The sequence below is a fragment of the Engystomops pustulosus genome, chromosome 4 (genome assembly GCF_040894005.1).
Source record: "Engystomops pustulosus chromosome 4, aEngPut4.maternal, whole genome shotgun sequence".
In the NCBI taxonomy this organism is placed as follows: domain Eukaryota; kingdom Metazoa; phylum Chordata; class Amphibia; order Anura; family Leptodactylidae; genus Engystomops; species Engystomops pustulosus.
In genome coordinates this window covers 174,853,178-174,877,402 of record NC_092414.1, presented here as the reverse complement: position 1 = coordinate 174,877,402, position 24,225 = coordinate 174,853,178, and the positions used below count along the sequence as shown (strand labels likewise).

The following is a 24,225-nucleotide window of genomic DNA, read 5'->3' as shown; positions in this document are numbered from 1 at the left end:
GTTTTCTAAACAGCGTCATAGGCCCTCTCCTCCATGGACATACAGACTGACTACAAATGGTGAAAAATCAACATGGACCATTGGAATCAAGACTTCAGGGACCTCAAGAGGCAATTACATTTATTTTATATACTTTTTGGTGGTGTCCATCTCACCTATTGTACATTGCATTGTAATATAAGGGAGTCATACACTCACGCAAGGATCAGCATCCCCATTCCGCAAGCCTACATTTACAACATTTTGTGAGACCCCCCCCACAATTTTCAGGCAATTACATGGGTTTGTGTATGTCCAATGTTTTTAATTGGAGAATCAAGTGGAAACCTCAGCCACTGACTGCAGAACGTACTGTATAAGGAGCCTACTGTAGCTCTTAGTGCAAATAACTGAACACACTAGCGTTTCACATAAAAAGCAGCTTTATTTCAGTCCATATTTCGTTGAGACGTTTCTGGGATGAGGTCATTAGAAATCATGATCTATTCCAGTGCCTTTAATAAGATGTCTGGTCAGCAGCCATGGTGTTTTGCTAACACGCAGCGCTGAGAGATCCGCTGTCTGTACCCAGAACACATCTGCAAACCCTCCGAGTTACAAGCGATGGTGTGATACATGATGTACATCCACTTAGAAAACTTCCTTTCCTTTAGAATAAAGTTGTTCTCGTCGGTGGCAGTGAAAAAGTTAAAAGGCGAGATTCAAAAAATATTTCATCTTCATGAAGCACCATTGTTACGGTCAGGATATGGCGGATTTAAAGGCCGGCTCATTACACGGGAATGGTCTGCTATAGGAATCTCTCACACAATCATTTCACAGGGCTGGCACACAACCCGCCGGGGTCTTGGTTTTTGTGGTTGGTAATTCAGTAAAGACTTTATTGCCTTCTATTATGTGCAGTGCATATCACTAAAAGCAACTGTACAAATGACAATCAGGTTTTCCTTTTATAACATATTGTCCTCCTCCTTGCCTGCTCCGGCCTTATTTATGGTCAGAACTGAGTAATGCTTAAGGCCAGCGTGGGCCTGTTTGTTAAATCACATCTTTCATAAGCGTTTTGGATGGCAGATCCAGCGACCTTGTGGTATGAATGATTCATCCAAAAACACACAAGAAGAAGAGAGTCTTTACTGAAGAACCTGGGGGGGAAGGAGAGTATGTGTAAGATTCCTCAGTCCTTAAAGTTGCCTGCTCTGCACATTGCAGAGATATCACTGCTGGTTGTCATTTGTCGATTAAGACGATAGGCAACATGGGGCCGTCCAATATTGCCTCAGAATAAATAAATATCAACTTAGTAGATCAAATGTCTGGAGACACTGGGTGGAGCAGCAGTAGGCCACAAAACTGACAGCTGTTCTCCTGGAAGAAAAAGTACAGTATGTGTCAGGTGTGTAAGCGTCATCCCTGTATATACATACAACCTTAGTATCTACCATAAGGATATTATCAGACTTTAGACTCCTTGTCCTAAGGATCCATTAAATATTGCTCATCTTATGAGTATGGTACCTAAAGGGGCATTTCCATTACCAGTATTTATGCTGCGGAATATGTTGGCGCTATATAAAGGAATAATTAATATAATAGAATGTCATAACATGACAGATATCTAACTTTGGGACCTGCTCCTATAATTTAAAATGAGCCATATGAAAAGTTGACTGCACATCCATTCAGGTTGATGGGAGTGCTGAAAATAGAGTCTATTTGCTCTGCAATTTTCGGAGCTCCCATATACTACCTCACAGGACCCCTGGGCTGCCTGTGAACTCACTCCCTCTGCACCGGCTTAGACACTGTGGTGACTAAGGAGTTAAACTCTCTGGATACAGCACCATAGAATGGCATTGCATCAGAAGTACCTTAAACGAGAATTGTTAAGGGGTTAAAGGGGTTTTTCAGGATAATAATATTCCTTACATATGTCATATTAGTAGAGTTGACGGTCAGCATGTGTACCTTCTACTTCTATCCAGCTCTTATTTAAATGGTGACTAACTTAAAGGGGTATTCTCATCTGGGCACTTACATTCAGTTTGATAAATCTGCCATATATAAACATTTCTTGAATTGGATGTTATTAAAAAAATGTTCCTGTGTGAAGATAATTTCTCATAAATGTAACCATGTTGTCCCTTAGAAACGAGATGGCTTCCTCGGATACGGCCACGTCTGATAGATTGAGTGCACAAAGAAACAAAAGGTTATTGTATATAAAATGTCTGGGAGTTACTACATGTCACACAGCCGTCCTGTGGTAATGATCGCTGAATCCTGGTGGTCCAGCAGGACTCTATAGCGCAAGTCTGGCCACTGCTGCCAGAGTTTGACGTGGTCGTATCCGAGGAAGCTATCTCGTTTCTAAGGGACAGAATAACTACATTTATGAGAAATTATCTTCACACAGGAACATTTTTTTTAATAACATCCAATTGAAGAAATGTTTACATATGGCAAATGAATTTAATTAAATATAAATGCCCAGATGGGAATACCCCTTTAAGAAAAAAACTTTTCATAAATCAATAATTAAAAATCCACTGATAAATCTCATCAGAGGAAAGTGCTTCTATCTCTCCGTGTCAATCTCCCTCTCACATGTTTGCTGAATTCTGCCTCATTAATGTAGACAGAGGCTCTCTGAGATTACATAGGAGCTGATGATTATAATACAATTCTAATGGACGGATTCTAATGGAACCAATACATTCTAAACCATAAGAAATGATATCCACACCTTCTGTCAATTGCTCCTAATATCGCTAACAATAACCACGTTCTTATGTATAAAACAGTCTCATAACCTTCCCCTGCACCATTATGAGCCAACAATCCAAATGGAGCCCAGATGTGTTACCCTTGATGTAGTCCAGCCATAGGGGTCTCTCTCAGAGGGAAGAGCTTTGGATAAACAATAGTAAACATGGACTGGCTGCAGCGATGGCAGTGCCCTAGAGGACATTGCAGTAGCTCCAACAGACTTCTGGGTAATGAGATGTGGGAAAGGCAGCTTAGATCTAATGACAGAAAAACACAGGGGTCACATTTGTCTTATAGGAAGTATCCTGCAATGTTATACAATAGCAAATCAAATAGGACAATATGTTATACACCTATAATTCAGCCATTGGTTATAGTGCATAATATAAGAATAGAGATGTGTAACAATCATCTTCACTTTATTGTAACAAAAGTATCTGATTCCAAGTTGTAGAAGGTCCCTGTGTTGCAATAATTTCCCCAGAAAGTGATAGCAGGTCATGAGAACTACTGTTTGGGTCCAGGTGAGTCCTGCGCAACCCAGACATATTGCCAGCTAGGTGGCCGTGTGGCCAAGGGCATCAATTTTCAATATGCCTGGGTCGTGCGGGACGCACCCGAACTTGTAATTTGGATTCGCACATCTCTAGTCTTAAGTCCAAGATTTAAAATGAACTTGTCACCAGGTTTTACCGCGATAAACTACTAACCCCCTCAGGTAGGGGATAAAATGTCCTTTATAGAATGTCCTCTTTTATGTGGAAACTCTCCAAAAGACATGTAAAAATGAGTCAGAAAAGAGTCATACTTCTGCAGTGACTCTCCTTTTGCATCCTCTAAACTTGACTCATCTCGGGCAAATTATGACACTTCTCTGCACATTTCAATATGACTTTGGTGGAGATTTATAGGTAAATGGGTGAGATTTCACAAATAAGAGGGAATTCTATAAAGGACATGTCATACCATACCTGAGGGGGCTAGAAGTTTAATAGTGTAAAATCTGGTGACAGGTTTCCTTTAACGTTGTCTACTCTTCGAAGGATATTCTGATGCGGGACAAACCATTGCTGCTTCATTCAGATGGGTGAATGGGAGCCACATATTAATTGTGATTCTAAAAGTCAGGACCCAACTGATGGCTGAGTATTCAGCTATTGTGTAGGTACGGGATAACACTGAATCCTGTGTCAGCCTCTTTTATCACAGACATGGAGTTAATCTGTATCTGATTTCACAGCAGAAGTTTCTGCCTAACATATAGTAAGATACTGTGTAACTAATCAGATTAGTCAGACATTGTAATACAGCGTATTATTCACCACAAGTGACATTTTAATCCTCTCCTATGTACCTGTCCATGATATAGATTGTGATTTAATCATCTATGTAATGCTTTGTGGTATGGCAACCATTGTAGAAGAAGTGAAAAATTGATCTTTTACTATAACCGCTCTCACTTTTGTGGTCACTTACTATTTCTTTGATAACCTAATTTTTGCCTAAAAAACAGAGACATCCTGCCACTTGCCCCGCTCTCACTAACAGCAAACTTCATACCACATAAACATGCCAGGAGGGGCGCCGCCAGAATAAATGCAACACAACATCTACTATATTTAAGAGTAAAGAAAATGAAACATACTTTCCCAAATTCTTGACAAATAAAAAAAAAAAATTAAAAATGTGGCATCTGTATGTATTAAGCTCCCAGTACTCTGAAGCTCCTAAATAAAATCCTGTGCATCCAATTGCCTTCTTAAAAGTCACTGAAATTGGTAAAAATAGTAGATATGTGTGATTTATTCTTAACATAACTACAGCTGATTTGTCAAGAAGCGCAAAGTATGGCGAAACGTACGTTGGGTCGGGTCAGAGACTCTCCCATGATAGTCAGGATAGAAGGTCCAGTAGGGTCAGAACCAGGCAGGGCTAGCTTCTGTGTTGCAATTTTGGCTTCTTGCCATTTGCACAGATGCAACCAGCCACCGGTCTGACCCCTGGTCATGTGCTTGCAGGCCCTTCCTCTGGAGCCTGCGGATGTGAGCAGAGTGCGGGTGACAGTGCAACGTCCTCCAGGAATCAGGCAGCGCTTAACACCTTAACCACATGTGATGTACAAGATGAACCCACTTCACACAAAGCATAATGCAGTTAACACCCAGGATTGGTGCTGATACCATCCTCCTAGGTGCCGCCATCAAATGCGATGGCAGGACTAAAGTGATGGTGATGCATGGGTACTGCCATCTTTAAACTGTCTGGCGCGCAACCCGTGAGGTCATCAGAATGCACTGGCCGGTTGTTTTGACAGCTAAGACCCTAGGCAAGGGTTCCACGGCTGTCATAGAACTATCTGTGAAAGAATCTACCTTTACCCGGGGTCTTTACAGTAATTTTACAATATACAGGCAGTCCCCAGGTTATGTACAAGATAGGTTCTTTAGGTTTGTTGAATTTGTATGTAAGTCGGAACTGTATATTTTATAATTGTAATCCCAGCCAGAATTTTTTTGGTCTCTGTGACAATTGGATTTTAAAAATGTTGGGTTGTCATAAGAACCAGGATTAACAATAACAATTTACAGCCAGTCCCCCCATTATACAGCCAACCAGCCTCCCCAGTATATAGCCAGCCAACGCACCCAGTATATAGCCAGCCCCCCATATATAGCCAGACAGCCACCCCCAGTATATAGCTAGCCCACTCAGTATATAGCCAGCCATCCCACCCAGTATATAGCCAGCCCCCTATACATAGCCAGACAGCCCCCCCAGTATATAGCCAGCCAGCCCCCCTCCTGTATAAAGCCAGCTAGCCGCCCCTGTATATTGCTAGCCAGCCCATCCCCAGAATACAGACAGCCTGACCCCCTGTGTATAGCCAGACAGTCCCCCTGTATATAGCATACCACCAGTATACAGCCAGCCAGTCCCCCCAGTATACAGCCAGCCAGCCCACCCAGTATATAGCCAAACCCCCCCAGTATATAGCCAGCATGCCCTTCTCCAGTATATAGCCAGCCAGTCCCTTCCCAGTATATAGACAGCCATCCCCTCCCTATAATATAGACAGCCAGGCCCCCGTATACAGCCAGCCAGTCCCCCCAGTATACAACCAGCCCCCCACCCAGTATATGTATGTAGCCAGCCTCCCCCCTGGATACAGCCAGCTAGCCCCACCCAGTATATGTATATAGCCAACCAGCCCCAGTATATAGCCAGCCAGCCTTCCCCCTGGATACAGCCAGCCAGCCCCACCCAGTATATAGCCAGCCAGCCCCACCCAGTATATAGCCAGCCCCACCCAGTATATAGCCAGCCAGCCCCACCCAGTATATGTATATAGCCAGCCAGCCCCACCCAGTATATGTATATAGCCAGCCTGCCTCCCCCTGGATACAGCCAGCCCCACCCAGTATATAGCCAGCCAGCACCACCCAGTATATAGCTAGCCTGCCCACCCAGTATATAGCCAGCCTGCCCACCCAGTATATAGCCAGCCAACCAAGTATATAGCCAGACCCCTATATATAGCCAGCATGCTGCCCAGTATATAGCCAGCATGTCCCTCCCCAGTATATAGCCAGTCAGCCCCTCCCCATAATATAGACAGCCAGCCAGTCCCCCTAGTATGCAACCAGACCCTCACCCAGTATATAGCCAGCCAGCCCCACCCAGTATATAGCCAGCCAGCTCCACCCAGTATATGTATATAGCCAGCCAGCCCCACCCAGTATATAGCCAGCCTCCCCTCCGGATACAGCCAGCCAGCCCCACCCAGTATATAGCCAGTCAGCCCCACCCAGTATATGGCCAGCCTGCCCACCCAGTATATGTATATAGCCTGCAAGCCCCACCGAGTACATAGCCAGCCAGCCTCCTTGGATACAGCCAGCCAGCCCCACCCACTATATAGCCAACCTGCCCACCCATTATATAGCCAGCCAGCCCAGTTTATAGCCAGCCCCCTATATATAGCCAGCATGCTCCCCAGTATATAGCCAGCATGCTCCCCAGTATATAGCCAGCTAGTCCCTCCCCAGTATATAGCCAGCCAGTCCCTCCCCAGTAAATAGCCAGCCAGTCCCTCCCCAGTATATAGACAGCCAGCCCCTCCCCAGTATATAGACAGCCAGCCCCTCCCCATAATACAGACAGCCAGCCCCCCTTACAGTCAGCCTTCCTCCTGGAAACAGCCAGCCTCGGTGACAGCTCCATGTGCGCCGTCGGTTCACAGCCGATAGCCAACTTCATAGTCTGTGCGACGCCGGAGCGCACGGAGCGGTCACCGCCGGCCGGACTGCATCAGCGGAGCTACTGCGGAGTGTCAGAAAGGTTAGTACATGATTTTTAAATTTTTCCACCAGGAGCCCGGTCCGCGAGCCAGATGCGGCCATCAAAAGAGCCACATCTGGCTCATGAGCCATAGGTTCCCGGCCCCTGCTCTATAGTAAGTACAGGTACAAGTAGATGTATAAGTAAAATACTTTATGTGACTGGGCCACGGCATGTACAGGAATAATTATGTTATTATTTATAGACAGCTGTCAGAGTAGTAATTTTTATTAAAGTTGAAACAACTGGATCAGTTAACACAAGGTAGAATTTTATAGAACCTCGGGGCAGTATTACTTTATGAGTCATATCCTTAAAGCACAACTAGCCTCCTGTACAAACTCATTCCCAAGGTTTCCCAACTCATTTTCAAAGTTGGTGCCATTTTGCAATATGCAAGAATATTCCTGAACATGTAAGATCAGTGTCACCTGGTAAAACGGAGCAGAAAGCAGCATGGAGGGAGCGCAGCGCCAGTTCTTGTAGAGGTAAAACCGAGTCCGTGGACAAACCAATAGACTTCACCTCGGCTGGGAGGTGGACGCTCAGTGGCCCGGAGGTGAAAGAAAGCAGCTTGGTTTCGGATATGGGAATGGGCGAGCCGCAGCTGTGAGGATGGGAGGAAGGAAACTGTTAATATCACAAGGTGTCTTTCTTTCCTGGAATTCTCTGACAAAGGCTTCTAACTCCTAGAACTGCTAACCCTAGAGAAAATATTAAAGCAGGCCCTTAGCAGGCAGCCATTTCCAATCACTTACAAGTGGAAAATCATGGTCATAGCCTGGCCCCCATCCAGAGGGACTTGAGGCCGAGGTTTATACAAGACAAGACACATCACATAGAGAAATAGAGACTGCTAATGATTTCACCCTCTTCAGGAAAGAAAACTAGTCATCTCCATTTGCCATTCGGTTTAACAAAATCACGTTATACCCTTATTTGTCTAGTTCTACTAATGGACTTAATGTTCTATCCAATAATATTTAGGTTGTTTCAGAAGTCAATAAATATGCATCTAAAAAGCATCTTTCTACCATTTCAAACGCAGGCAAGAAAAATTATTGTGAAAGATCAGAGAGCAGTAAATAAGAGGCGAAGATGAGAATGTGTGAAGGTCTATCGTACACCCGATCAAGGATAATTGGTGTCAGACTACACAAAATAATCTACAGGGTTAAAAATGATATAACTTGATACAGTAATCAGTGATGTCTTATTTTATTTTTATGTCCCCAATGATTTGTAAAGCCCTACAGCAGTTGATGGCGCTATATAAATAAAGATTATTACTACTACAGATCATTACCAAGATGTGGATCTGAATGCATGGGCCTTAAAGGAAATCTACCATTTGCTTTTATGCATTGTGAATGCATCAGAGTGCTGTAGCTACACTGATGCAGAAACATATCTTGTTTAGCCCCTGAGCTGAGTGGTTTTGCTGAAAAAGCAATTATAAAATGATGATAATGAAGCTCTGTCACTCCTGTGGCTGCTCCGGCGATTCTCCTCTTACCCTAATTATGCACTGCTCCAGTCTTGTCCCACCCATTTGTCAACCCCCCCCCCCACTTTAAATGGTTGTTATCCAGCTTTTTCAGGCTCCTGAACAGCACATATGCTTAGGTTATATAGTGCTATAACCTCTTCATCTATAAAGAAGCTAGTTCTTCTTCATGGCTTCTTTATTTTGTGGCAATTACAGTAAGAAGGTAATAATGATGTAAAATATAAGCACTTCTGACCTTCAGTAGTCTGGAAAAGCTGGGTGACAGAAGTCAGTGTGATTTTGCTTAGAAAACAGGGAAGAACTTACCCACTGCAGCCAATCACTTTGTTGTAGAGATAGGAGGGGAGACCCTTCAGCTGAATATTGTTGTCCACATAGACATACTGTAGCTCTCTAGATCTTCCCAAATCTAGATAGAACAATGAAATTGACAAAAATGTCTATTAATAACAAATAAAATGTCTCCTGTACATAACACAAATTCCAAAGATTCTTAACATGTAGGAAAAGTATCTTACTTAATATTACTTCTAGGAAAAACCTATTGTTTTCCATTCACCTAGTGGGGTATTAATAGGGGTTGTGACCTGCCCTAATAATTAGAGGTTAGGGACAGGTGAATTTTTAACATTGCTGGTTTATATGTCTGCCTGGTTCTGGTCCATGAGTTCACTAAATCCCAGCCAAGCATAACCATTAATGTCATGCTATTATACAACATCCCCTCCGCGGTATCTGCTGTCGGCATCCAGCACCTTCAGGGTAAAGGGTACAGAGTTCGCTGGGTGAGCTGCTGCCAGGCAAAGTACAGGTCCTGTCACCCTGGAGAGCTGTCAGTGATGACATAGCGCAGTGTTAACCCCTGGCGGTGGTCGCTCCCCTGCTCTCGCATTAGGTTGCCGCTCGCCTGGCCCCCTTGGCCTTAACCCAACACATTATTTTTTATCACCGCGGCTCAGATGTTGGCAGCCTCAGCACTATTGTCTGGAGAGTAATGCTTGTGATTTACATTGAGCTATGGACTGGCCTAGTGGTGATAGCCAAACTCACGCAAAGTCCAAATATGGGAACTTCTGCTAACTGCGCAGAAGGGACACAATGAAATGATGTTTGTACAGAGGCAGCACCTTGCCAAGAGCACACTGATGTGGTACAATACACAGGGAGGAGGAGAAGGTAGCGATAAAAGTGACTCACGCGTTAACTCCTGCGTTTCACATGTCACTGTAGTAAAGCAGCAAGGTCTAGGGTTATAGAAAGCTTTATAAACCCCATCAAAACATTTTTACTTTTATAACTGTACAATATTCAGGGTTTTTTTTTAAATCAAAATCCACTGGTAGCTATAGTTTCTTCAATTATATCCTTGCTTGAAGACACAAGTCTTTCCCTGTATATTCTGCATATGGTTACAGATAACTTAACCTGCAAGAACGTGTGCAGCCCATGGAAATGGGTCCAAGTGCAGGTCAGATCACATGTGCTGAACACAGTGCAGTGGATGGGAGTCATTGCATCATAGAGAATTATGATGCAAGGATTCTCTATCTGCTGACTAAACAGCAGTGCCGGTACTGGTATTATAAGAACTGTTACAGAGCCTGCACTGCAGTTCACCTGGCAGTCCTTGTATCATATTTCTCTATGGTGCAAGCACTCCTGTCCACTGCACTCTGTTTAGCCCATGAGATCGGACCAGCACATGGATCGTGCTGCCACGTGTGAAGCAATTGGACGTAGAAATTGTCATTGTGCTATCCATTGATTCAATGGATGGCATACAAAGAAATGCTTTTCTTTGAGTTTAGACACACAACTCTGTGTGAGCTGACTGAAAATGTCCAATTCCTTCCCAAATCTGCGGCTTGGAGAGTCTTTTCTACTGTCAACAGTGTATTGAGGACCTCACATACCAATGACACATGGGCTGCAAACAATGTACATGGTTGTGTGCAGGTAACCTAAGGGTCAATTTACTTAATTTTGTACATGCATTTTTTGTTTGTTTGTTTTGCAGATTAAAAAATAAATTTGCTTAAAATGTTTTACCTGTAACAAAAACAGCATCAAAACACACATTTTCTTTTCATGTGGCTTTATTTGCGCCAAACAGTACTAACTAAATGTAGTACTAACTAAAATTTGTTGAGAGAATAAATGTAGACCAGATAGTATTACAAATATATAATAATCTAATTGTAACTGACAAAAACATAAAATCTGCAATATTACCAGCAGAATATTGCCCTGTGAGATCAAGATGTGCTGGCGATGGTTAGTTAAAGAAAATCTCCCATCAAAATCCATTGTGATAAACCAGGGACACTCATAGATCCAGCACTGTGACTGTGGTATTCGTCTTATATTTGTTATCCATGGCTTCCTCCGTGCTGTAGCTTCACAGGCTGTTACACTGTCTCCCCCTCCCTCTGCCTGATGTAATCTCACACAGAGGTAGGGGAAAGTGCTTCTTGCACACTATAATACCCTCTGAATTTGCAGCACAGATGGGCTCTGGTAACACCCCCAGAGCCCTTCTTACTCATTAGCAAAATGTTAAAAGTTAATTTTATATGGAAGGCCATGGATAAAAAATATAAGAAGATTACCGCAGTCACAGTGCCTGGATCTATGAGTAAGTGCCCCTGGTGTATCCATGCTTTGATGGATCATTGTTAGTCACATGACCTTGTATGTTTGTATAAATTTCCGCTGATGACACTGTGTAAATGGCTTGAAAAAGGCTCTCTTGAGCCGAAACGTCGCTATTGTTATATGTGATGGAATAAAAGGACCACTTTATATTTTTTCACCACAAACGGAGTGCTGCACGTTTTCTTCATATCTCCATGCTTTGATGGTAGATTTCCTTTAAAATGTATAAGGAAATAAAAGATTGCACTTATGTTACATAGGTCTTTGTAAAAAGGTCAAAGCATCAAGTGCCAATTTGTCAATCCTTGAATGGACAGAAATTTACATCCCTATAGACTCAGAATAGAATACATAATCCCTAAAACATACCCATATGTTCAGCGGGACCATATGTAGCAGGGTTAACAAAGAAAAGGATAAAATGACATACTGATAGGTTACAATTTGGGCGACTCATTATTGTAATGCAGTTTTTGCATGATGTTGATTTGGTGTAAATATCATGTACCATAGCCAGAAGTCATACGATCATGTCCTTGACACGGAGAATATGAATGGCGCTGTTCATGAGCACATAAACACTATCTTAATGGCTCTTTATAGACGTCTAAAGGAAGACGTGTCACATAATGTTGACATTTACAAGCAGTTAATTGGCAGATGAGTATAAAATAACAGATTATATAGGCAGGATCCAGGGCGTCTTTTACTATCCCTATTGTAGGGCTCACACACAGATACAACTTACTGAACAAAATACATTTCCACCAAAAACTCTTTTTTTTTTCTTTGCATGTAATGTGAGGGTTTGTAGCAAAATCAATAGCGTTTTACCACAAAGTCTGCCTGTGCTTGACCACAAACCCTTGCAGATGCGAGTCTTGTGTATATTTTGTAAAATAGAAAGGGGAAGTTCAGGTGTTAAAAGTAAACAAAAAATTAAAGATTGTGGGCTATGTGGCTATGGGTGCTTTGAATAAAAACATGTACATAGTTTAAGGAAGGAGCTAGTAGGAATGGATAAGTTTTACATCACTGGGGGTCCACAGCTAAGACCCCACCAATCAATAGAACAGGGGACAATAGAGCTTGTCCCTTGTGTTTGAGTAGTATTTGCGGAGGGGGCTCATCAGTTGGAACCCCATCATTCAGTATGTTATCCCCTATCCTCAGGATAAGTTGTATACCTAAGCAAAGCACTTTACGTAAAAACACAACATGGGTACTTCTATCACAGAGGCGAATGGCACCTCTGTGTATAATTACATCACCCTATAGGGCAGTGGTGGCGAACCTATGGCACGGGTACCAGAGGTGGCACTCAGAGCCCTTTCTGTGGGCACCCGGGCCATCGCCCCACACACCAGACAGAACTCTAAGAATCCTCCTGCAGTTGCAAGCCACTTAAAAGATGCTGTTTTCAGACATATTTTGATACTTGCTTCTCTACTTCGAACTGTAGGAAGAGGGAGAATGAGTAGACAGGGCCAAATTATCTTTAGAGGATTCTCTGTGTACAGAGGGACACTGGAAAGAAGCTAAAATGATGAAAATTTTCCATCTTTCTACTGTGTTGCTGTCCTCAGGAGGCCAATCTGATTGAAAGTCGTTGAAGAACATGGAGCAATAAGTTACTGCTTTAATTTTTGGTTGGCACTTCGCGATAAATAAGGGGGGTTTGGGTTGCACTTTGGGCACTCAGTCGCTAAAAGGTTCGCCATCACTGCTATAGGGGTTTTCCAGGAATATATTCCATATGTACCCAGCTATGGCTCCCAAATTGCACGTACCTTTGGTACTTCTGGTTAAGGGTCCTGCGCTCGACTGGAAGGTCTGGCTGGTGATAGGACTCACATAATACAATGAGTGGCCCCCTTGGACCAGCTGACAACACAGTAAGTGAAGTCCCCTGGGAAATGAAAGCTGACCCGAATTTTTAGTTCTGCTCTAGGGTTTGGGTGTTTCCCTGTCACATTGTCAGATTAGTGGCTGAGCAGCAATCCGGAAAATTGACGCCCCTAGCCAATAGCCATAGTTATGATTGGCCAGGGTATGTCCCCCTGACCAATCACACCTATGGCTAAGGTGTCAATTTAGTTTCGGTCCACTCATCTCTAGTGACGTCCCATGTCTAATAAACTTGGTCAGTGGATGGTTCTGTGATGCCCCAGGAAAACCTGTGCTGAAGCAATTTGGGAGCTGGGAGCCAGATTGGGACAAATATGTGTTCTTTTCTGTTTTTTTGCCCCAGCTCTTGAGGGATTTCCATATTTCCAAATGGAAGCATCTTCACTTTTTATATTAATATGTACCATTTTAAAAATGGATCAGGGAAGACGTATGAATTGTGCTTAGATGCGTATAGTTGTGCACTCAATTCCCAGTATGTCCTTTTGGATCCAATTCTCCTGATCACAGGGGCTGGCAGCAATGAGACCACCAGAGATCAGACACTTATCTCTTATCCTGTGTATAAGTGTCTATAGTGAGAAAACCCATTTATAGCGTGTACTAAAGTAAAAGAACATCTACCAGCAGGATGAAGGATTGTACACCGAGCACAGTGACATGCTAGTGTGTGCCCCGTCTGGAAGGATCCAGTGTTCTTTAAGTTTCTTAGGTCCGTATTTTTAAGAAAATAAAGGCTTTAAATATTATGCAAATGAGCCTGAGGGTCTCCAATCTACATTAAAACCTTTGTTGCCCGGAGCCCCTCAGACTCATTTGCATTATTTTAAAGGACTGTTTTTGTAAAAACCAGGGCATTAGAATCTAGAAGAATAGCAGATCCTGCCAGAGGGGGAACACACCAGCAAGTCAGTGTGCTTGGTTTACAAACCTTGATCCTGGTGGTAGATTTCCTTTAAAGTTACACATAGATCCAGGCACCTTGGCAGTGCTAATTTTGTAATATTTGTTATCCCTAGCCTCCTTCCTTTTAAGATGATACTAATGGGGGCATTACCAGAGCCCCTCTGTGCTATAGCTTCACAAGTTGTTACACTGTCTCACCTGCTGAGTGAGAAATGACCCTGAGAAGCTACGGCTAGGAGTGGCTTTGGTAACACCCTCCGTTAGCATGATTTTGAAAGTTGATTCTAGAAGGAAAGAGGCCATGAATAACATATGTAGGAAGATTACCACAGCCACAGTGCCTGCATCTATGAGAAAGTGCCCCTGGTTTATCATGCTTGGTTTTAATTTCCTTTAACTGGTCCAGGTAGTGTCATCAAGCCCTTTATCTGTTGTGGTTATGAGAGGACAGCAACATATATGTGGCCAGGTATTTTCATTGCTGAATACTTTGAATGTGTGTAAAATCCCTTGTGGTTGAGCTTATCAGTCACCGAGTTCTTCTATAACCCATCTAGAATGTTTATTTCAGAGATGATGGCATGCTTAGCAACAACTCACTGCTCCTCGTATTCTTGCAAGTGACTTTTGTCAAGACTTATTTTCGCCAAGAGATTGGCTTCCGTTTTTCTCACTCACACTCACCCAAAGGCAGAGATGCCAGGCGGTTCCCGGCCATGGATAGCTCGTTCAGACTGGCCAGCTGGCAGAGGTGGCGCGGAATGCTGCATAGAAAGTTCCGATCCACTGTCAGGTATCGCAGCGACTGGCAGAGGTGCAGCTTTTCTGGTAAAGTGACCAAGTGATTGGTAGAAAGGTCTAAGGTCTGCAGTTCTTTCAGCTTCCCAATTTCTAAAAACATGAAGAAAACATCTGTATTATAAGGAGAAGGAGGCTGAAGACGCAAAAGAAGCCAATGTAGCCTTGATTCACAAATGATTCTTCAGATTCACATCTATGGCATCCTTATACAATGTACCATTTCTAAACTTCACACAGTATATGAGAAGCTTAGGCTCCCTAAACTTTTTCTCCTTCTTTTATTGTGTCTCTTCTTCTGTGAGCCATGCGCCTTTCTCTTGTCTCATGTGTGTTTTTTTTTAACATCTAAAGCACCAGGCTTCCTGGAAGATGGAACTGCCTGGAACATCTTCGTAAGGAAAGGACTAGCTCTATCTTCCAATCTTGTGTTTTGCTGAGGCACCATGGGATTGACAGCAGAGAGCACAATGAAACCTACATCATGGCAAACTATTCAGTTCTGTGACATCACTGTGATCAATATCTCTTTGAGTAGATTATCCCTGTATTGTGACGTCACGGTGCCTCATTCCTGCACTGTGACGTCACTATGTATATTAGACTTGTACTGTGACATCACTGTATTATCTCTGTACTGTGACAACACTGCATTATCCGTGTACTGTGACAACTCTGCATTATCCGTGTACTCTGACATTGCTTTATATCATTATCCAAGCCTTAGGAAAAGTTGTATTGGGAGCCCCATTGCAAGTTTTGCTATTATTCCCCACGGTAACCAGTTGCCTCTGTAGAGTCGTCTCGATATATGCCAGTAAATGTTAACGTTGCTCTGCCTACACAATGGCAGCCATGCAAACATGACTTCCCTATGGCTGCCATGTTCTAGTAGCCAAATGACTTGTAAAGGGATCTCAGCAGCAGGTATATGGGTTTACAGGGGTTATGGGGCAGATGTTCTCAATAATAATGTTTAAATACAGTAGTTGCACTTAAAACAAATCTATTTTATACAAAATGTACCCATTATGTGGTTAACCAAAAATTTCTGTAAAAAAGTATGTAAAATGTTATTACAAAAAGATTACGTTAATGCTCAAGCCACAAAGAATAACATATCAGGGTTCAAAGACCTTCCAGGAAAGCAGACAGGACCTGGACAGTTGCAGTATTAATCACACAGCATTTCCTTTCACTTCAGTTAGACACTTGGCAGTAACTAGTAAAATGTGACACCTGCTGAGGATGCAAGTCACACGTTACCTGGAGGAAGGTATTTGAGCCGGTTGTTTGTTAGTCGTAAATGACGCAGCGATCTAAGTCTTCCAATGTCAGGGCATATGATTTCCAGGGCATTATCACTGAGGTCCAAGGACTGGAGCTTCACCAGAGATCCAATAGCTGCGGAGAATGCAGACTGGTCACATATTCTACAATTACCAAGGTCATTCAGATACTAAGTGGTTCTGGTGTGCTGGAAAGAGTGCAGAAGTGAAAAAAGGCATAAGGGCCGAATTCCCAGAGCACTTGCCGTGGTCATTAAGTGAATCAGGCAAATTAGGCCCGCCCCTTCTGCACCTGCATTTTTGACGCATTCCAAAGGCTTCAACCTTGATCACATGTTGAAGTAACATTGCGTTTCCAATGCATTTGCTAAAACGCAATGTTACTTCAACATGTGATCAAGGCTGAAGCCTTTGGAATGCGTCAAAAACGCTTAAAAAACCCTGACGCAACACATCGTGTGAATGCGCCCTGAAGCATTGCTTCATCATATATTAACCACAGAGGAAGGTTTTGGATTCTACTGAAAGTCCCTACTCAGCGCTATATTTGGGACCTGAAAGATTTTAATTAAAAGCAAACTGTGAATATAAAATCACAGCTCAGTCTGCATGCAACATGTTATAGAGCAGGAAGAACAAAGCAGTTTGATTCTTAATAATTTGTCATTTTTTTGTATATGTACATGTACATGTTTTGTATAGGATTTCACTGGGTAGGGCTGAGCAGTCGAGAATGAGAATAGATATAGATCAATACATTAGGAGTTAAATTGAACATTTCCTTGAAATGCTCATCCCCTCCTGCTCTATAGCATGCAGCCTTCAGATAGGACACTATGTCCAGGCTGTTAAGCCTTTCCTGCACTATACCATGCTGCCTGTAGAGAGGACACTATATGCAACCCGCTCATTTCCCGCTGCTCCACAAAATTCTACACCTAAAGTGGTGTTCTGGTGCCGATTCAGACCATGCTCCATATTTATTACCGCAACTTGACAGAATTGTGTCGCACACTGTATATTAATGATGCACCAAAAAAAAGTTGGTGCACACTTCCCGAACAGTGCAGGGGGCGCCAGATTAATGAAGACCATGTACCAATATTCAATAATCCGGTGCAATCTTCACATTAGTGAGGCAAATGTTTTTGCACTACTTTTGATGAATCTGGGCCATTATGTATTATCTTATCTTTCTCCTGCTCTATAACATGCTGCCTGCAGATGCATATTGAACATAACAGGTTTCCATTAGAAGTATGTATGAACACCATATTTGTGTCAACCCATGGCTAAATAATTAATGTGGATTTTGCTTAAGATTTGCAACAGAATTCATCCTGTGCCATGCAAATGGTGAAATCCACTGTGATTATTCATAACATAACTTGTGGATTCTACAGCAAGTGGTTGAGATATGTCAAAATCCCATTCACTTTGAAGATAGTGTAATATGCAGCATTAATACCCAGCATAACCACCCATCCCGTGAGGATGTACCCCTGATTTGGGGAAGGCCTGGGGGAAAACTGATGATGTATATGAGAGCAAATACAGTCACCACTGGTATTAATCACTTCTAAAAAAAAAAAAAAAGGGAAACAAAAACTTGAACAGTCTCATTTATAGTCAAGGGGAAAGAACACCATACAAGTATCAGAGCAGATGACCAAATTGTCACATGGGAGTCACTTACCTTCTGGGACAAAGACAATGTTATTTGAGTGCAGATACCTTCAGAAACAAGAGGAGAAAAAATACAGAGCAGCTGTTACCCTGAAGGACTTGTGCGAGGACATACGTACATTTCCAGACACGTTAATACACAAGAAGCATCAAGGACAAAGAAGAGATACTGTTCCTGTATTCTGCTGAGAATTAAGCGCTGTCACTCGGTTGAGACACTATTCATTCATTTTCCCTTCTTGGAATGTAAAATAACAAGGAGCTCAGCGACCTTACCGTCGTGATGTCACTGATGTGTTATACTGTCCTGGAGATGTATACAGCGAGCAGGATCGGTGAGGGCTCACTCCTGTCTCTGTGAATTCTAAATATTGCTTGCTGATCCTATGTAGAATATGCTTACTATATGTGGCCTAGGAGGATGATGTGTGCCTATAAACTTTTTAGAAATGAACAAAATAAATCTAAGATTTTCTCAATCCAGAAGTCTTTGGCGGGGGAGGGGATGCTATTGGAAGAAAGACATATCACCTGCAATCTATGGGGGACGGATTTACTGTATGGCATCCATCTCCGTCCTCAGCTGAATGTCCCCACAATAATGCAACTGTTCATATAAGGACATTTATGTCACAAGACATAAAATTAGGAAATCGCTGCTTTCTCCCTTCATTTGCTCCTCCTCCTGCTTTCAGGCGGGAGGGTCTACACAGGACGTAAAAATACAGTGGGATACTTTGCAGCCCTCTTTGTAAGTATACATCAGGAATACTTATGACGGGGGCTAAAAATGTGATCAATATTGTATTGAAAATATGATGCATGGTGCAGCCTACAACAAAAAATTGTCAACTTTTTGGTGCCTTTGTGCATTTCTACTATTTGAGAGGTTTTGCTTTCTGCTACTTTGTTATGGTATTTACATCAAGTGACCAGATGGGTCGATACGTAGGATTTTTCAGTCATCAAAGAAACATAAGATTATTTATTATGTGAAAACAGCAACAAAATGTCAAAGCAAAGCCAGGTAATCCAGAAAGTGATTTCCCAGCAGTCTTCATCTTTGTGCCAGAGGGACGTCACAATAACTTTTTTGCTCTCTTGAATATTAGGGAGGGTGTGCAGACTCTGTCCTCTGATGCCTGTATGCAGACGATGTGCCCAACAAGATACCCAGGGAGCCTCTCGCCCTTATGAAGGGCACATTGAGAACCTAGCGTCTGGGTTCTGGCTGGCTTCCTGCTGGCGACACTATCGTGCTCAGATACTCGATCTTGCCTGCCCTTCACTTGTCTTCTGATGGGACAAAGCTGACTGCTGTTCGTGCCACCAGTCTGAAGGACAATCTGCGATCCTCATTGTTTTTAACCTGTTACAAGCCAAGATACTCGTTGATCACTTTTACTTTCTTTAGACATTGTCCAGATTTAAAGGGGTACTCCAAGATTTTGTATTGTCATCTAATCAGCTGTAAGAAGAAACTGCTGAGCACAGTGCCATATATATATGGTGGTTGTGCTCGGTATTGCAGCTCAGCCACATTCACTAGAATAGGACATGACATTGCAGACCTCACTGCTGTGTTGCAACCAAAAAAGCCATAGATTGGGGGTGCCAGGAGTCAGACCCCTTGATTCTGACATAGATGACTTATCCTAAGGCGATTAAAAAAAGACCTGGGATACCCGTTCAATTAGTGCTTATTTATAGCCACGGTAGGAGAATTAGACTAAAAAACTCCATATCTTATCAGATCCGATGCCTAAACAATAGTAGGTTCACGTGTTAATGTAAAAAGTGAATGGCGCCAGTTACAAGGTTATAGCCATGACTGACAAACATTATGTGTAATAAACCTATCTTTTATGGAAGACACAAAGTCATCAAATTTTATGCACGCTACAGGTAAATAGCCAACAATTCTGGGTCGTGAAAAGTAAAAAAAGTTGCAAGTTGAAATGTTGAAAAATCTCTATGCTACAAAGCAGCCTAAACATGAAAGACATACAAACTAATGGAAATAGCTACCAAAAATAAAAAATTTGTTTAAGTATAGAGATATTACTTTCTAGTTCACTAGAAATCATTAGAAACGTGTGACCGCTCTGCCCACATACTTACAGAGCACATGGATTGGGGCTCTGATGCCAAGGTCCTTCTCCCTTTCATATCCTAAAAATGACTAGTTGAGGAATATACAGAGAAAGGAAATTGGGTTGTCTACATTAAGTCTTGCTTCCTGATAACATTCTAGCAAATGCAGAAGTTAGCAGATCTACTGGACAAGGTAGTGACAAGGTGCATCCCCATGTTAAGGTCCACATGCGCACACACATATGTATATGGTGGCCATATGCTAGCTGTACCAAAGGCAGCCACCAAACACCATACAGCCACCATAGAAATGCATTGTACACTGGTGTGCATGTCTCCCTATGGAGAGGGCATGGGTCTTCCCTTCTCCAGTCAGTCATACGCTACGCGCAGGCTTTGGCTCGAGAGTAGCATACATTTGTGTGCATGGACCCTAATTCATTGTCTTTCCTAAGGATCTTAAAACATAACCTGTAACCACATTTTACCCAGTAAACTACTAGCCCCCTCAGGTAGTATATGAAATGTCCTTTCTAGAATTCCCTATTTTATTTGAAATCTCATGTTTGCCTATAAAAAAAAAATCCCCCCAAATCAGGAAAATATGACTCTTCTCATCATTATTTTGAGATTAGATGAGTCAAGTTTAGTGGTTGCAGGTGTAGTGTCAGTATAGAAGGCTCCAGCTTTTGTACTATAGGACCCAGAAACATGCTTTTTGTATTATATTAAAGCTAAGGATCTAATCTTCTAATTATCAAGCATGTGGTTCTGTGAGTTACAAAACTGGACATACAGGCAATTAATATATAGGCGGGAACTGAATCTTTATCTGCAGCTCACATTTCTGACTTTGTCTATAGCTGTCTGTATGTCTGGTTCTGTAGCTCACAACGCCATAAGCCTGATGTAATGTGAAAGATTAGATCTTTTATATGGTACTATATTGTACAGGAGATACGGGGATTCTGAAGTGACACTACCCCTGCAACTATCCAGCTCTCCTGTGTAAATAATGGAGAAGAGGAGTTATATTTGCCTGACTTTGGGGAAGATTTTTTTAGAGGTAAACAGAAGACAGTGCCAATAAAATCTAGAAATGACATCTCATACCCTACCTGACGGAGCTTGTAGTGGTGTAAAAGCGTGTGCCAGGTTCTGTTTAAGTAAGCAATGTAATGTAGAGCAATGTAGGGTCAGGTTTGGAGGCTGACAATTGGTTACGTAATTTTCCCATTTCACTATAGATTACGGGTCCATGTTTACATGGAAAGCTATTGATGTCAGGAAAATGATGTGGCTGATGTGTTCAGGCACAGCAGTGATCATCCAGACACTCAATATCCGTAAAGTACATTGAGAACAAAAATCAGACTTGATTGTGTGGTGATCAGTCACAAAGATAGATATGACCAATGATTGTTTTTGTATAGAGAGTATAAAGTAAAATGTAGTAAATATAGCAAATGATACAAAGCACAGTAGGCAAAGTAATTTAAATTACATGAAAAAAAACTTAGTTCAGGATATGTTAGCCAGGATTACAAAAATGACATAAAGAAGGACTACATAATTGTCCATGTCTGGCATCATAGTTCACTGACTTCAATGGTGAAGAGGTGCAATACCAGCATAGAGATGAGACAATGGAGATAATAAAACTGCCTTACAGTTAATATAGTAGTCATATGGATAATCTGACAGTATGCAATTCTTGGATCAAGAGGATAATAACCTTGTGTATTCATGTATAATAACAAAATATTTTATCTTTATTATTTCAAGAGTTGTTGCTACCATTTCAGACAGGTATCAGACAACAGTACCAATAAATGCTCCCTTTACTAGAATTTTTCAATGCAGCTCCCATTTAATGTAAAGGGCAACTGCTGGAAATGTAGAAAGTCCTTGTGTGCATTGACACCTGTGGTGGTTCTGGGTGGCCCTTAAGCAAACAAGAGGACACTACACTACTTACTCAGAACAGCTGCAGAATCCTGTGATGCCAGATACTCTACTGGAAAATAGTGCATTAAAGTATAGAATATCTGGCCAATGTAGGGTGCTTTCAGATGACAAATTCAACTTCTATACCTTGAATTTGCATCCTAATTTGAGGGCAACAACTAATATGCCTTAAATGAAAAGACTAACACTGCTGATAACAAATACTTACATTTTTACTAAGTAATTGACAAGTTTTATTTCATAAAGCATCTACTGCCCTCTAGTGGCTACAATGGAATAAAGCAGTACAGGAAAAAGTTACTTACAATTCCACAAGATTTGGTAACTTCTGGGCGAGATTTTCTGGCTGCAAAATATGAAAGATGTTGTAAGTCTTCAGAAGAAAAGGTGTGGCAAAAAATTACTGTTGTATTTTTAAAAGAAATCTTCTACTAAAATCCATCATGATAAACCAGATTACTTAGATTAAACTATTATAAACCACATTACTCATAGACCCAGGAACCATGACTATGGTTATCTTCTTATATGTATTATCCACAGCCTCCTTCCCTCTAAAATCAACATGTCAAAATTATGCTAATTAGCCTGAAGGGCTCCTGGGGGTGTTACCAGAGCCCCTATGTGCTGCAGAGCTCTGGCAACACCCCCAGGAGTATCAAGCCACAGGAGATAACATAATTATAAAGGTTGATTTTAAAAGGAAGGAAGCCATGGATAACACATATAAGAAGATTACAAGTAATTGTTCCTGATTTATCCATGCTTGCTTTTGATGGTAGATTTGCCATTAGATTTGGTAGATTGCACTGTCTAATGCAATGTGAGTGGGGATTTTATTTAAGACAAGAAAGGGAAATTACATATGTGAATACCCACCATGTAATAGCTTAGGGTGCCTATCTATTAGGTTATGTATGAAACATGACTACCATCTTGAAAGCCGCCATGTGGGATGAAGGGCAAGGGGTAAGTGGTCATATAGCATAACACAGAACAGAATTATTAGATACCATATGTGACCGAATGGATTAAATAAAAGATTTATGCTTTGTGGATATCATTTACAGATTTACTCCTGTCACATGATTCAGTACTGAACCACCTTGAGCAGCGATAACACTGCGAGTGGTGTCACACGTTAGCATTTTGACTCTGTTTTGTAACAGAGTCAAAACGCACTGGGGCGGCCTGCAGCATTTGCGTCTGTATGCAAACGGCAATTAGTGCCCTGTGTCTTGCATTTACACAATACAAGACACCGGGCGCTGATACAAACGCATATGTGCTTGTCCACGGGCCGCCCTTGTGCGCTTTGATTCCGTTACAAAACGGAATCAAAACACTAACGTGTGGCATCACCCCAAAGGGAATAACACTGATCATCTAGAGACAATTGCTCCTTCTAAGAGGTCGGGGTGAAGAGCCACACTGCCATGTGTTTCAAGCAGTATTATGGCAAGTTGTATGATCTGAGTGACTACAACAAGGACCATAGTGTGACTGATGGATGACAGGGTCTGAGTGCCTCCAATATAGAAGGTCTTATATGGTGATCTGTATATGTATTTGTATATATAGTGACCACCAAATGTGACCCAAACAAGGACAACTGATAGACAGATGACAGGTTCATGATTGCCTAACGGTCTATGATATGGGAAGGCTAAGCCCATGGAGCACACACTGCATCAAAGCCACACTTCTGGGTCTACGTCTTAAAGGGGTTGTCCACTTTCAGCAAATAATTGCTATTGTTTGCGTGAGGAATAGTTATACATTTTTCCAATATAATTTCTGTATCAATTCCTTGCAGATTTTTAGATCTCTGCTTGCTGTCATGCTAAAGAAAGCTTCTATGTTTAATTCCTGTGGATATAAATCTGTCTGTGGTCATGTGATGGACAGGCAGGTGAAGGAGCCATTAGTATCAAATGTCTCTGAGTACTCTCTATGATAATAATGACTCATGCACCTGTGTGACATTACATGACCAGGGCCAAAATTATATCCACTAGAAATAAGCACCATAGAACCATAGAAATAAGCATACAAGCTTTCTTTAGCAGGACAGCAAGCCGAGATCTAGAAAACCGCAAGAAATTGATACAGAAAGTATATTGGAAAATTTTATAACTTTTCCTTACACAAACCATACGAATTATTTGCTGAAAGTGGACAAACCCTTTAATAGTTGTAGATGTTTTAGTGCCACTATGAGGACCCAATAAAATTTAGCCTTGTGGTTTTATTCCTTTGGCTGATCAGTGTGCATCAGACGTCATTTAGTAAGAAGTGCAGCCA

General features: G+C 41.9%; 1 protein-coding gene across 1 annotated transcript in view; it reads right to left on the bottom strand.

Annotated features, from left to right (window-relative positions):
• Positions 1 to 404: 404 nt before the first annotated feature.
• Positions 405 to 24,225, bottom strand: part of LRRC28 (leucine rich repeat containing 28) — a 35,617-nt gene continuing 11,796 nt past the window's right edge. The window contains exons 3-10 of the mRNA XM_072148584.1: positions 22,227 to 22,267; positions 17,870 to 17,907; positions 16,151 to 16,288; positions 14,771 to 14,977; positions 8,924 to 9,026; positions 7,539 to 7,714; positions 2,867 to 3,026; positions 405 to 1,368 (exon numbers count right to left, since the gene is read on the bottom strand). Coding sequence (XP_072004685.1) covers positions 1,296 to 1,368; positions 2,867 to 3,026; positions 7,539 to 7,714; positions 8,924 to 9,026; positions 14,771 to 14,977; positions 16,151 to 16,288; positions 17,870 to 17,907; positions 22,227 to 22,267 — 936 coding nt within the window. The 3' untranslated portion in view covers positions 405 to 1,295. The remainder of the gene's footprint in view (positions 1,369 to 2,866; positions 3,027 to 7,538; positions 7,715 to 8,923; positions 9,027 to 14,770; positions 14,978 to 16,150; positions 16,289 to 17,869; positions 17,908 to 22,226; positions 22,268 to 24,225) is intronic.